We start from the raw sequence: 15,406 nt of genomic DNA, 5'->3' as shown, positions 1-15,406 counted from the left end.
GCCGCAGTAGGGGAAGTGGCGTCCATTGTTGTAGCCATAGATATAAGAAGTATAGATCGCGGATAGTGTGTGAAGAAAATGAGCCTTGTTGAAAAAGAGATAGAAATAAATTGCGAAGTCAACCTTTCTTTTTCTATAGGCGGAGCAAATATCCGTTAGAAAGAGAAAGAGAGAGTACGTTAAATATCTCTATCTCTTTTTCAACGAGGATCATTTTCTTTATTTGGTACCAGTGGTCTATGTTTCTTATGTCTATGGTTGCAACAGAGTTTGGCGGGCAACGTAGCTACGATTGGCTGGCTGATCTTCCTTCCCGTAGTCAATGGTCGCCGCAGTCATTCGGCTGAGTATCGGTTCGAGTTTTCCCAGGAAAACAGTACTTCCCGCGGACCCATTGTTCCTGACGTGTCGGTAAAGACCAACGAAAGGAGGATTTATTGTGCGATTCCATCAAGCACCGGAGGTAAGTCGCTATGTCGTCGCTAAAGAATAATAATATATGTCGCGATAGCGGGTCCGCGGTTCTTTCTCTGTGATTCCACACGTGGTCCTCGACTTCGTTGGTTCAATTCCTCGTTCTACTAGTAAATGAGGATTTTATTTCGTTTCGCCGCATCACGGAGAAAATTTCTTTCCATCGTACGATACGGCGGGTTTTATGCACGATCGTATATGTATACCTCGCCCTCGACGATCTTTTCTTTGGCCAGGCAAAAAAAGCGCAGTACGGCGTCAGTCTCGGATGCCATCTTCGCGCCGTGGCGTACTTGCGTACCACCACTGCAAAGTGGGGGCAAGAGAGCCACGTTGTACGATAGACGGCGATTTCTCAGGGTTTTGTACATAATGATTTGAATATTATTTTTTTGATAGAATGTTGTCGTGTTACCTAGTATTTTTTAAATAAGGAAACTGCTTCCGCGTGCACGACGCTTCCCTCAAACACGTGCATTCTACGTACTCGTACCTAGGATGGATTGGATACACGATGCCATTTTATATTGTTATTTAAAATAGCTTATTGTATTTTTCCGAATACTTTGCCAATTGTATATTATAATTTTCCTAATATTTCGAGATTTATGATAAAGTGTATATTTTTGAAATATTTCTTCATCTTTTTTGCCTTTTTCTCTTTTATAACTTTTTTTTTTAGCAATCTGGTATAGTTTTAGTATCTTGTTTTTCCCATTTTATTCTTCATTTCGTTCCATATAATATTTGGAAGATATGTATATCAATATATTGTCTAATTAGTATATACTTTTGTATTATAGATGTTTATTAGATCATTAGTGAATATGTAATAATTTAAAGTCTTTAACAAAGTTTTAAACTATATTCCTCAATTATTTTAATATCATATTTTAATATCTTATTTTAATATCTTATTTATTGTAATATTTTAGCATTATGTTGGATTGGGTAATATGTTCTAATTTAAATACCAACATAATTTTCTCATATATGTGTGTGGTCATCTCATATCTATATATGTAATGTAATTTATATATCACTTAAAATTGAATTTACTATTAATGTATTAAAAAAAATGTTAGTATATCAATACATATGCATGTGTGTATGTTAATATGTTGTTTAATTTTTGTTGTAGATTTATAGAAAATGAGTTCAAGTGCTTGTTATAAATGTAACCGAATGGGTCACTATGCACGGGAGTGTCCACAAGGTGGTGGAGGTGGAGGTAGAGGCGACCGTGGCCGTGATCGAGAAGGTGGCTTTGCCCGTGGACGTGACAAGTGCTACAAGTGTAACCAATTTGGACACTTTGCACGAGAATGTAAAGAAGATCAAGACCTTTGCTACCGTTGCCAAGGTGTAGGGCACATTGCAAAAGACTGTCAACAGGTTACTATAATTTTCCAAATTTTATCTTTCTTTTCATATGTTTATGTTACTATATCAATTTTTAGCATCACATTTGTTTATTTTACATATATTAATATATTGCAAGATTTCATGCGGTATATTATCGATAAAATAATATTGTAACCTAGAATGCTTTTAACAGGGGCCTGAAATGAGCTGTTATAACTGCAACAAGACTGGTCATATGGCACGTAGCTGCCCCGAGGGTGGTAATGATTCTGGACGTTTTGGAATGCAAAGTTGCTATAATTGTAATAAAACAGGTCATTTTGCTCGTAATTGCACTGAAGTCGGAGGAAAAGCATGCTATACTTGTGGCAAGCCTGGTCATTTAAGCCGTGAATGTGATCAGGATGACAGAAAGTAGGAGATAACCGGAATCCGTGCCGCTCGCTTAACGATAAGCCGTTTACCGTCGCGCGCGCTACTACCGGGGATTGTAGCTAGGTAGGGATGTGCGAACGTATGTCTCGTTGATGCGTATAATTGCTAAAAATGAGTTTTGTCATAGTCGTTCGAATTTCCATCTCTCCATGCCCAACTCCCGGAAGCCCATTTTATTCCTAGTTTCCCTCCCCTTCTACATGTCGTTGTTCTCTTCGCAAGGGTTTTTTCTTATGATGTCTCTGTTTTTTTTTATTTTTTTTATTTTATTGCTGTTACATTACACTATACATGCGTGCGCGCGCACAAAGTACATTTACACATAGAACACATCCAGCATTACATGAATACACACTATACGATGTAATAATATTATAAACATTCGATTGAATTAGAGTAGAGACATGAATCCTCTGTCCCCTGACCTTCAAACTATCTCGTACGCGTATTATTTTGTGATGCAAGATGTATGGACTCTTAATATATTTCATAAAAGAAATTTTACAAGTGCAGCATTTATGACATATTTTGTCAGCTTCAGCTGATGGAATTTGAGATATTTGTTGGTAATTCATATTGAGGGGGGAAATATTATCAGCCCATTGAATTATAAATGGATAGCCGTTTGACATAAGGAAGGGATATATAATGACTATGAAAAAAATCGTAATAAATCAAATTTATGTTCCTTTCTCACATCCACGCATCTTGTATCCGGTCCTCCCTCTCGAACTCTCTAGCAACTCGAGTTAAGAAGAAAAAAAGTTCAGAAGTAATGGGAAAGGAAGTGAACATGCCGGCCCTGAATACATATAAGTAAGGTTTAGTAACGCCAATTTTTAATGTGTAAGGATGTAATGAGGATCGTTGAACTATTATTTTATAACAGACTTAGTTTCAGACATCAGCAAAAGTTGCACAATTGTAAGATTGTCAGTGTTTACGAGTTTATATACAGTTATACTTGAAGTATCATCTTAGATTCTCATAAACCAGGGCAAAATATATATGCTTCGTATGTCAGATTCTTTAAGCGAAAATGAATGCAATTACCTCGGTATGGTCGTCAATGATCATCACAACGTATATATGTATATATACATATAAACACAGAGGTCTATACAAATTTGCACATTTTGTATGTACAATCATAATTGTTATGCAGGTGGTCACCATTGTTCATATTGTCAGTGATTGTTATGAACTTTCAAAGGATGCAGTTGCACTTTGCCTTAGTATATCCTTACATATGGTGAAATATTTCGTTACTAGGTATATGTATATATATATATATGCGCATATGTGTATACATATATACATACATATGTGCCAGGAGCTGTATTTTGTACTGTAAAAAGCTAGATATACTCTGGTCGTTGCTGGTGACTAATTCCGATGATTCTCTTATTTATACATCACAGAAAAACAGGAACAAATTATATTTTCATGTATAAAGTATTAAATTAATCTTTTTTATAAGTTGTAGAACGAAATTTTATAGATACAATTTGTCTAGTAATTTTTTTTCTTGTCGAACACATTTACTGAAAATCATGAGGTGATAAAAAAGAAAAGAAAAGAAAATGTTGCGGATTTGGAAATATCTTTCCGAACATGGTACTAGCAGACTATTATGTTATTACAAGTACAAAGTATGCAAGATTTTTTCTAAAAAAAGAAAAATGAAAAAAGAAAGAAGGTGATAAAAGAAAATGAACGTGTCTAATGACAAACGAAATAGACTGCAGTTAAATTCGAGAACGGTGATGCCGTGTTTATAAATGCGAGCAGTGTTGTTGGGATATATAAATTGATTAAATCCCTAATATTTTGATTGAAAATCGTTCTACCGAACGAACGGTTCAATTTAAATTAAGATCGTTCACGGATCTATGTTTAGTCTAGGTAGATTTGGCGTGAACATGTCGTGCACGCGTCCGTTCATGTAGCCGTATAACTTTTAATGGATATTCTTTTTAAAATTATTCAGTAGATGATGACCACGAATGGCCACGTGCACTACGTGTATACAGGAAAATTGATGCTTTTACCAGCAGCGACAATGTGTATTAATGTTCAGAAGCCAGGCGTGCCTGACTTGGTGGAACTAAAGAAAAGCGCCTTGTGCGTTGTGTATCGCGTAGTAGAGGTGTCCTGCAACATTTTATACACTTAACTGTTCGGGACTTAAGCCGATCTCATACATGATTTTGGTAGTTGTAATCAGTGCACTAGTGCGTCTGACGAGATTTGGAGGATCAAAAAAATTATATTTCGCTAATGGACCGTAATGGATCTTTGGTGCTTTCATTGGATACATGAGTTGTAAAGGGACGACCGAGTAAAAATCCGTGTAAGAAAGTAATTTTGTTCTTTGTTTCTGTAACCGATATGTTATACGATTTTAATGTGTATATGCACACGGATATATAATATATATAATATATATAATATATAATATATAATATATATTTTATATATAATATATCGCGTAAGAAGAAAAATAGAGACAAAAAGAAAAGCAACCGATGTCTTACTATGTAGGATGTCGATGAAAGGGAAAGCACACTTTGAAGATATACGATTTAGATGTGGGGTTCATTGGTGGCACCGGAGGTTCAGACGAGCATTAAAAACGAGTGCGAATAGGGCACCTGCGCTTTTGTCTCTGCTACAAGACTTACGTACGAATATTGTAAAGAATACGACTGTTACAGTGTATGAACTAATTCGATCCGTGTACGGCCGAATCGCGGCTCGACTTATATTAATCTATTAATACTTAAAGGAAGAAGATGAAGAAGAGGATGAAGAGGAAGAAAAAAAATAAGCTGCAAAGTAATAAAGGATTGCGGAGTATTTGAAGTTATGTTTTTAAACTGAATTTTTGAAATAGAATGTGTACGGAGAGGCAAAGACGAGATCTTGTTTTTCTTTTCTGTTCCCTATATAATGCTTATCATATGATTCCACTTACCCATTATTTCGAGGGGTATTGTTACATCTACGACTAAGGAAGTGTAGTACGATATATGGACATATGTACTTCATGTACTATTTATGTTTCGGTTGAAAGACGAGATCACTTATTAATAAAATGTAAATCTATAATTTTCCTTTTCAGTTCGTTAATCCTTTGTGTACATTACTAAACAAAATTTTTTTAAGTGTTTCATATCTTTTCGTTAACTTGTACATAGAAGTACTGTAAGTATCGTAATGTTCAAATTCTCTTGTATAATTTATCAGCATGATAAATATCCAATTTATAATTTTGCATCGAGTATTTGTTTATATAAATGATAATTTAGCGACGTAAAATGTAGGTAGTTAATGAATTACTTTGTTATATGCATGCTGATTATTATTCTCCGAATATTTTAGTATTTTTTTAATTTTATTCGTTTTGCGTCGCATTTTAAATAATTATATACGTCTTTATAGAACTTTAAATTTGAGTAATAAATGTTACAGTCTTGGGAAAAGGAATCGAGTTTCAAAAGGTAGTAAAAAACTGTACACATGTGAACACTTAAATTATTTATTTACAATGATAATCTACTAAAACTTACAATATAGCCAAAAAATTTTCAACTAAAATATTTGTGTACCTTAAGCTTTCATATGTATATGAAGATCTAAAAGATATCTTTTGAAAAGAATGAATAATTTTATCATTTGGTATAAATGAATTTCATTCGCTATATATTTGAAATGTTTAAAAAATTGATTGTAAGAAAAAAGATCTCTTCGTCCAGAATTGGAGGAAGTTATTAAAATTCCGATCGCTAAAAAAATGACGATGTCATGTTGATGGTATAACAGAACGGAACGGTGGAATAACGAAATAAGAATCTAGGAACGTGGAACATGTATAGGAATATGTATCCGGTTTGTGTGAGTTTCCCGTGCCCTCTCACCTTAATCTCACGTCTGTCAAACGGTCGTGAATATTCGGAAGATGTGAGACTTCGGGAAGTGGGCACGCCAAGAAAATAGCATCACGAACATTCGCATGATGCCTTGACGTTCAAAATACATTACGACCGCCGATGCTCCGATTTATTTGCGGTAACGACGAGAAAGTATTCGACGGAAAAGGGAGCGAACTGATCTTAAACGGTGCGCACAGCAATGGCCACGACAGAAGGAGTCACGATAGAGGAACTCAGGATCGAGATCGAAAGGCTATCACGGGAACTAGATTTAGCTTCTACGGAAAAAATACAATCTGCTCAATACGGTCTCGCTTTGCTCGAGGAGAAGTCCGCCCTGCAACAAAGATGCAACGATCTCGAGGCCCTCTACGAAAACACGAAACACGAGCTAGAAATCACGCAAGAGGTTAGTTCAATTACCTTTCATATTTTGGTACACGTGAATTACCTAATTGTCACTTTATCGAAAATTTTTGGAACGATTATTTGCATTTTTAATTTTCCATTTCTCTAACATATGTTTCTCGTAAATCAGACCATAATTATCGGGCATTAATTACCGCGTGCTTTAGTAAGGCAATTAAATGTGCATTAATTGAATTAGATAGCATATTAGTATGAAATTTATTGCTATAATCAAGATAGTTTCTAATTTCGAAATGGTATTAGTTAAATTAAATTTTTTATGCAAATAATTATTTTTTATATTCTTCTAGGCTTTAGCAAAATTTCAGACAACCACAAAGTTAACTACCAAAAGTGGTATAGAACAAGAAGAGACTCTCCTTAACGAAAGTGCTGCGAGAGAAACATCTCTTCAGACACAGATCATCGAATTGGAAAATGAAGCCAAACAGGTATGTACTATTTTTAAAAGACATAACAATAACAATTTCTATGATGTACATATGTTTATCATTTGATATTATTTTATCTAGTTACGTCATGAATTGGAACTTGTGCAAGCAGAACGTGATCATGCGTTGCAAGAACGTGAAGAAGTTGGAAAAGATCATCAACAAGCAGAGGCAGAAAGGAAATCCTTACGTACTATGTTACGTGAATGTAGATTTCGAGAAGCTCGACTTCTCCAAGACTATTCGGAATTGGAAGATGAGAATATTTCATTACAGAAACAAGTGTCTGGTTTAAGATCCAGTCAAGTAGAATTTGAAGGTGCCAAACATGAAATAAGGAGATTGACAGAAGAGGTGGAACTTCTAAATAGTCAAGTTGAAGAATTAACAAATTTAAAAAAGATTGCTGAAAAGCAAATGGAAGAAGCGCTTGAATCTTTACAAGCTGAGCGCGAAGCAAAATATGCTCTTAAAAAGGAGTTGGATCAAAGAATTAATAGTGACTCAATTTATAATCTTAGCAATCTTGCACTTTCTATTAGAGGAATTACAGAAGATCAAACAATATGTAGTGATGGGGAAGATGATTCTCCTGCATTACGTAGAATTGAAGCAGACTTAAAAACTCAAGAACCAGGGACTTCTGCTACTGATAAGCAAGTTGATTTATTCTCCGAGATTCATTTGAATGAATTGAAGAAATTAGAAAAACAATTAGAATTAGCAGAATCTGAAAAAGCTCATCTTACGCAAAATTTGCGGGAGTCGCAATATGCAGTTGAGAAAAGTCAGAATGAATTACAGTCCTTTGTTGCGCGTATAGTGCAACTAGCAGCTCATGTGCAGTCATTACATCACCTTCACTCCAAGTTACCTGAAAAACAAACTGAAGAAACAACATTAGATAAGTTGAATCAGGTATATATACAAAATATACTGAAATAAATTGTTTTCAATTTCTTGTATTATAATATCTTGCACTTGATGTACTAATCTTGTGTTTTATTTTAGGCGATAATGCAGTATCATCAATGGAGCACTATGTCCGCGCGTGAAGTGAATCAACTACAAAAAGATTTGGCTGACTTAGAAAATGGTTTAACTATATCTGATTCAACTCAACAACTGCGTACAGAATTAACAAATCTTAGAAACAAGGTATATAATATTTTACCACTGTTTTCATTTTTTATTTTATTCTCTTTATTTTTACCTTTTTATTATCGTTCATTTAATTTTTTTTTTCATTTTTGTATAATGCCTCTTGTCTTACAAATTTATAAACAGCAACATTGCAGCAACTATTATGAAGAACAGAAATGTAAGTCGGTAATCTAATAAATTTTCATTGATGAAAAATTTGGGACATGTAAATAACAACAATAAACTGTGACTCTGACACAATGACATTTAATATTCAAAATTTAGACTTTGAATAGAAATTATGGCGTTTCAGATCCCCGAGTCAGAGAAGAGCCTTCGAGAAAAGGTTGGAACGTGTGGTCCCTTTGACGTATTTACCAATTATTATAATAACAACTTGTCTTTTGGCTCCTTTAATGATCCGTACAGATTGCTTTTCAGTGTCCTAACAACTCATCGTTGCTTTTGATAATTTCATATATTTAACTATACATATTCCTATGGCTACTGACGAATATATCATATCACAAATTATAAACTCCTTTGTGAATTTTTTCACAAATTTTATATGTATTAGCATTTGTTTTCACAAACGAGTTGACACATTAGCGTCTATTTGAATGTTCTTTTATCGAATGCCCGAATAAATGTACGGATCTCAATCGCTATGCACTGTGGCTTTAAAATAGAATGTGCTTAGGAACAGAAATTCAATGAATACTCTCCTTCTATTCGTTTCTACTTGCATCTAACGTAGCATGAGTCAGATTCACAGAGCCTGTTTGCACGATGTTCAAACAGACATTCTATACATATACAATCTTGTACAGTCTTGCAAAAATTATTTCAATTGCCAAGTACTGTTTTCTTGATATGTAAACAATCTAATTTTGTACTCGAAGTTTTTAAAACTGATATTACACAGAGTGTTCCCTTTCTTATTCGACGAGCTATAAAACTATAATCTAGAAGTCAAAATAATAAAGAGGTGGTATATGAAGTTTTGCTTTGCTACAAAGTTATATTATTTTATAAAGTATATATAAAGTATATTACAAATATTTAATGCTACATGATATATATATATAGAGAGAGAAAGAGATAGCAATGAGTTCAGTATTATAGAATATGAAAGGTTGATTATGTTTTCCTTCTTTTTATGTGATATTTTAAGATTATTCACATAGCTAATATTGTTGATGATAATCTCTTAAAAATTAATTTCTCATTTTAAAATACCCTCGTTTGTTAATATAAACTTGATATTGATATATAATGGAATTTATTAATTGCAGATTTATTCAGAATTTTATTTATTGTCATGATTAATTGATTCTGCAAATCTTTCGTTTATTCACGTTATGTTAAATATTTGCTTGCAACTTTGTAATAAAGTGATTACGCTTAAACCTTATATAACATTCTCTCCTTATTTTTATTTGTAGATTATGTGTCTGCAATTTGTTGGGTAAAACGGGAAACACTCTGTATATAAAATCGCAATGAATATACAGCAAATGATAAAAATAGCATTATTTTTGGGAAATAAAGTTAATACGAATATAAAGATTATTTATTGTATTTCAGCTTTTAGATACAGAACAGAGAAGCATACAACTTGAATCCGATATTTCTATTCTCTCAAAACTTGCAGTGGAAGCTGGTGGTTTTCTTGATTCTGCACAAAATGATTTGCAAAATATCTCTGACGAATTAGCGCAACTTTATCATCATGTTTGCACCGTTAATGGAGAAATTCCTTCACGGGTGGTCCTCGATCACGAGAAGATCATACCAGAGAAGGAAGAAGAGAATGGAAAGATAGAATGGTGTCGGACTTTGTTTAAAACCGACATTCAAATTAAGGACTTAGAAAGTCTGAGTAAAGCGAAAGAAGTCGCCAAACATATAGAAACTGCGATGGATCAAATAAAACACCTTCGAAGTGCCGTAGAGCATACGATCGAACTTTCCAAAGTTAAAGGAATGCAGTCGAATGTCTGTAACGTTTGCGAGGGTAAGTTTGAGTAATTTCGTAATTTTTACTTGCTTATTCAATTGACGCATAATTTATAATATACCGTTTCTTCATTGCAAATCACAGGTTCAGTGAATGAGAACAAGGCGGAAGTAGCAGATTTACAAGAACAAGTAATTAGATTGAAGGCCTTGTTATCGGCTAAACGCGAGCAAATCGCGACTTTGAGAACGGTGCTTAAATCGAACAAGAATACCGCAGAAGTAGCACTTACGAATTTGAAGGGCAAATATGAAAATGAGAAGAGTATCGTTAATGAGACTATGTTGAAACTGAGGAATGAGCTTAGAATGTTAAAAGAAAATGCTGCAACATTCTCAAGTAAGTTGATAATTCAAGTAAGTTTATTCAAGTTTGTAACAATGTATAGATTATGTTTAGAGTAATAATACTTAAGATGACACTTAAGAGTATAGTTAATTTATCCTTTTTTTCTATTTTTTGTGTTTCTAACATTTGTATATTAACTTATTAACGTAAAACTAATCGTGATTACCAGCATTTATGTACATTTTATTGCTTGTAATGAGTTGCACTACAATTGATTTTGCAGTGGCATTAGGAGTTTGCTATCAACAATACTGTTTTATTTCATAGCAAAAATATATATTAATATGTAAACAACACTTATTATCTTAATAATATACTTACTACCTTCACATGTAAATAATGTTTTCTTTTTGTAAAATTGACTGTACTTACTAAAAGAATGATCATTAATACCTATTACAATTAGAGGAAGAGTTTCCTATGCTTTGATCGTCTTGTAATACTTAAAATAGTTCTTAAATTCTACATATTCATTACGTTAATTTTTACGAATAATTTTTCCGTTTACATATAACTAACGCATTATTTCTTTAATTCTTTATCATGCTTTTGATATTTACCTTTATGGTGCTTCTTCGTATCTGGTGTTAATACCTGCTAACCACACTTCTCAGGTTTGCGTGCGATGTTTGCCGCACGTTGCGAAGAATATGTGACACAAGTTGACGAGCTCCAACGTCAATTAGCCGCTGCAGAAGACGATAGGAAAACATTGAACTCCCTGTTACGTCTGGCCGTGCAGCAAAAACTCGTTTTGACTATGAAATTGGAAGAATTGGAGGTCGATCGAGAATTACGGAATACTCGAAGACACGCCACTAGTGCAAATGGACGAGGTAGAATGCGAATGTCGCAACAGACGAACCGTCCTCATTTAGGCAGAGATTTCTTCTAGAAAATGATGAAGATGTGGAGCAAGCTGTTCTGAGAAAAACGAGGATTTTAAACTTTTCTTTTTTACTGTTTATTGTCACATTATCTGCATTCCTACAGAAAAAATGTAGCTATGCTTGCTCAAGATTACTTTTTACCACGTAGCAGAACAGGGAAACAAGTTAGTGTTACAAACATTTTTTTCATCGTGTAATTTACTACAAATATAGAGTAGGACTATGGATATATTATGTCGTGTGAATATTTTTACAAATTTCGACTTCATCTGATAAGGTTGAGAGACTAAAGATTGTTCTCGTTGCGAAGAACAGCTTTTCTAATACGCGTTACAAGGGACATGGACCAGGACATTTGAAAAGTTTTTAAATGTTCATATGTTCTTGTATCGATGTTGCTCCATATCGTAGAAACTGATAGAAATCTCTGCCTCCTGTTACCAATATTGTTAGTAGAGATGTCTAACAAGCATAGAATGCGTTTCTGTTGTGCAAGATTTTTATTTCATGCGGCGACATTGTTACAGAGTTGCTAAAATATTCTATGCTTGGAGATTTATTCACGCAGAATCGATCAATGATTCTCGTGAGTAGCACGCTTATCGATATCTAGAATTGATTTTTAATCGATTGTCCTTTCTTTAACGAAATGTGGAATTTTAATTGTAAATGTTTTTATTTCTACAGTTTAGCAATCATATATTCTTCTTCGTAGCTAGATTTATATTTTTCACCTTTCGGTATGATATTGAGTATTATTGTGTAATCATATAGAAAATAATTCCGCATGGATGGTTCATATGGTTATATAGTAAGTTTTTTCTATTAAGGAGAATGCATGATAAAATGAACGTATACTGTTTTTAGGTAGACAAAGGAAAAGCAAAACGAGAACTTTACATTGCATACCATAGAGACAATATTATTGTGCGCGACCGTAGAGTTTATAATCGTTTATAATCAAAGTAGAATGGAAAAAAAAATCGTAGACGTGTAGAGTTGAGAAAAAAAAAGTACAGAGTAGCAGAATAACAGAATTAGGGACCCATTCTCCAAGTAGTTTCTCAGATTAATATACTTCGATCGTGACAAAGAAGTATTATTTTACCATTTGTGCGAAAACAGTTTTATTATATTTTATTCCACACTTTTATTTCAATCACTGTTTTTCAATGCATTTTAACTCGTTTTTCGATGGATCATTATTATATGATAGTATTTTGTGATTTTATTATTTTTGTGAAAAAGGATCTTTTTGTAGTATTTTATAAAACTTGGCCTAAATAGGCTTCGAATCAATTTTGTGTAATTTGGGCAGCTTCTTCTTCTTCTTCTTATTATTATTATTATATATATATTAGCAATATTATTGCATTCACTATAATTTTATTTAATAATTTTGATTGTTGTTAATTTATGTCTGTTTATCTATTTTAACCATTTTCTTTTTAACTGGCAGCTGTGCTTTTTGGTATTGATCAATGCATAATAATTGCTTTAGTGATATTGGATTTTAGTACTTGACACAGTTATTGATGATAGAAACATAACTAATTACCAGATGCAACCTAAGGTGGTTATATATTATTTATGAATATGCATGCTACTTTTTTAATTTCTTAAATTTTCGAGCCTCCTTGCACAATTGAACTAATATTATTAGCGAAATTTTCCAAGCTACAAGATACTGGTAGTGATGGGTTCAAATACGTCGCAAGCAGGTTTGAACAGTGATTCACTAGATTTGAATCGTTTATAAGCATTTCGAAAAAACGAAGCAATACTTTCGTGTAGATTCGCAGTAGATTCGAACTTGAACGCGACAGATTCGAAGTAGATTCGCCTCGCAGAGGCATAAATATGATATATGGTGCTTTTCTGATGCTCATGACTCGATTAGTGCTTGTAAGAGTATTTATTCATTCCAATATCGATGTACTTGTAAGTAGATTTTCGAAACTCGAGTACTCAGTCTGAGGTTTGAAAATACCTTTTGTAGATCGGATACTTGACAAGTACAATGAATGAATTATTACATGTTATGAGTACTATTCGAACCCCATGAAGTGAACCTTGGCTATTAGATATGACTCTGATTTATAAGCATTAAGCACATATCGAACCTGATCCCATCACTAGTTACAAGTTACCAATGTTAATTAATTCTCTTGCGCAACAGTAACAAGTTTCTTTAGCGAACAAGTCAAGTTAAATTGTTTAAACAGTGAAAACTGTAAAATTATAAAAACTATTTGTGCAACAGAAGTTTACGATTCACAACTTGTCACTTGTTATTTCACTAATACTATTCTAGTTTACTTAATAATATTATTAGTTAGTAAGCTAACTAATATTATTAGTAAATTATTGTGCCAGAGGATCCTGTTCATTTGTATATTTGTTGCAATCCTTTTTGTTGTAGCACTCGAAATATATATATCCATACATCTTTTTTTCATTTTGTTCTGTCAAAACAGAATGTAAAGTAAATGAAGAAGAAAAAATAGGAGAATGTATATATAAAATGGTACGATGTTGAGTTGCAATATGCAAGCGAAATTTTCATTTTCGTGAAAGCAAAAGAAAAGTATTTTATGGGCATCTAATGTCTCTGCGAGATTTACCAGCGCTAATTACATTGAAATTTTAATCATTCATCGAAATGCGCGCGAGCGTGTATGTGTGCGTATATTTTCGTAGAGATACAAGCATAATGTGCTTGGTACATTATGCAGGATATTTAAATGCAGTTATATTCGTGTAATTTTCACAAGCTTTTTATTGAGAGTCATATTAATTGCAAGTTTTCAACGTTTCTTCTGCTCCAACGTTAATTGAAAAGACAATATTTATTATATATACATGCTTCATATTTATCAGACGTACGCTTTTATTAGGATAATATTTATTTTGAATCATGGTGAAAATTTTTATGTAAGGAAGTATATCCTGCATATGTATATGACATGTACGTTTATTGTGAACCGTCTTTAATCAAATTTGTTATTAACATGATTAGTGTTATTATTATTATTATTATTATTATTATTGTCATTATTACTATTATTATTAACAACATTATAATTGTATATTAATTATTGCGATATTGCTGTCAGCTTCGTCGCGGAATCCAGATGAGTACCTAAAGAGAATTTATCGATCGTTCATTGACTATCAATCAATTGATCAGTTATCACTATTATTGTATTTATACCGTATAGTTATTGTATTGCCTGTGTCTACGGTTTCAACCAGAGACGGAAAATTTTATTTATGTTTTTGTTACCCCTTAGTTAACATTAGCTAACAATCAATGGAATAAAATTCAAAGATTATCTTTTTGTTTTATGTTATTTTCCCATTTTTATTTTTATTACTTATTTGCTGTATATGTTTTCTCCTCAGTTTCATTATGTAGATGTTCAAGTGAAAGTTACACGTACATTATTGTAAATTAATTTCTTTTTTCCATTTAAAACTACATTGTTAAGTCGAAGTTCGTGCGATAGACACAGGTAGTTCTAATTTATGTCCATAAACCGAGCCAGCCTCAAGCCACCGTCCCTTCCCTTCCCTTCACGCCACAGCCAGGAAAGAACTAGAGAAAAATGTTCTTTTCTTTTTCGATTATTCTTACTGTTATTAGTTACTACATTCTCCTTCCGACTTCGTCCTTAACGTAAAGAAATTCGTCCTTAACTTTTCGCCTTGCCGTCCGCGCTGTCCAAAGGCGATTCGAAATCGTTTCGAAGCAAAATACTAATTCTAATAATTTCTATCAGATGTTGTATGATATTAACCCTTTGTGGAACAAAGTGCGTTTTCATCGTTAAAGTTTTAATCCATATATTATATAACAAGACGTATCCAAGTATTGAAGTATTCGAGCACTTTAAAATACATATTTACACGCTCATGTAGGTAATAATTTGAACA

At 33.1% G+C, this 15,406-nt stretch overlaps 2 protein-coding genes across 5 annotated transcripts; both read left to right on the top strand.

The window, feature by feature from the left end:
- Window positions 1–280: 280 nt before the first annotated feature.
- On the top strand, window positions 281–5,195 carry CNBP (CCHC-type zinc finger nucleic acid binding protein). 3 transcript variants are annotated; one of them, XM_069119562.1, is made up of 3 exons: window positions 281–463; window positions 1,616–1,869; window positions 2,033–5,195. In XM_069119562.1, the coding sequence occupies exons 2-3, from the start codon at window positions 1,627–1,629 to the stop codon at window positions 2,255–2,257; spliced, it is 468 nt and encodes a 155-aa protein (XP_068975663.1). In that variant the 5' UTR covers window positions 281–463; window positions 1,616–1,626; the 3' UTR covers window positions 2,258–5,195. The 3 variants fall into 3 exon arrangements, with proteins under 3 accessions (XP_068975663.1, XP_068975665.1, XP_068975664.1); XM_069119564.1 differs by lacking the exon at window positions 281–463 and adding an exon at window positions 712–834; XM_069119563.1 differs by lacking the exon at window positions 281–463 and adding an exon at window positions 746–839.
- A 961-nt stretch (window positions 5,196–6,156) lies between these two features.
- Window positions 6,157–14,805, top strand: BicD (Microtubule-associated protein Bicaudal D). Of its 2 annotated transcripts, XM_069121078.1 has the most exons (8): window positions 6,157–6,618; window positions 6,929–7,069; window positions 7,151–7,987; window positions 8,081–8,227; window positions 8,526–8,558; window positions 9,800–10,229; window positions 10,317–10,571; window positions 11,195–14,805. In XM_069121078.1, exons 1-8 carry the CDS (start codon window positions 6,409–6,411, stop codon window positions 11,473–11,475), a joined length of 2,334 nt encoding a protein of 777 aa, XP_068977179.1. In that variant the 5' UTR covers window positions 6,157–6,408; the 3' UTR covers window positions 11,476–14,805. The 2 variants fall into 2 exon arrangements, with proteins under 2 accessions (XP_068977179.1, XP_068977180.1); XM_069121079.1 differs by lacking the exon at window positions 8,526–8,558 and having other exon boundaries at window positions 6,158–6,618.
- The last annotated feature ends 601 nt before the right edge of the window (window positions 14,806–15,406 follow it).

The sequence above is a fragment of the Bombus flavifrons genome, chromosome 9, assembly GCF_040668555.2.
Source record: "Bombus flavifrons isolate JBK064 chromosome 9, iyBomFlav1_principal, whole genome shotgun sequence".
NCBI lineage: Eukaryota > Metazoa > Arthropoda > Insecta > Hymenoptera > Apidae > Bombus > Bombus flavifrons.
Note: the sequence above shows the minus strand (reverse complement) of the source record. Positions and strands in the feature narration are given on the sequence as shown.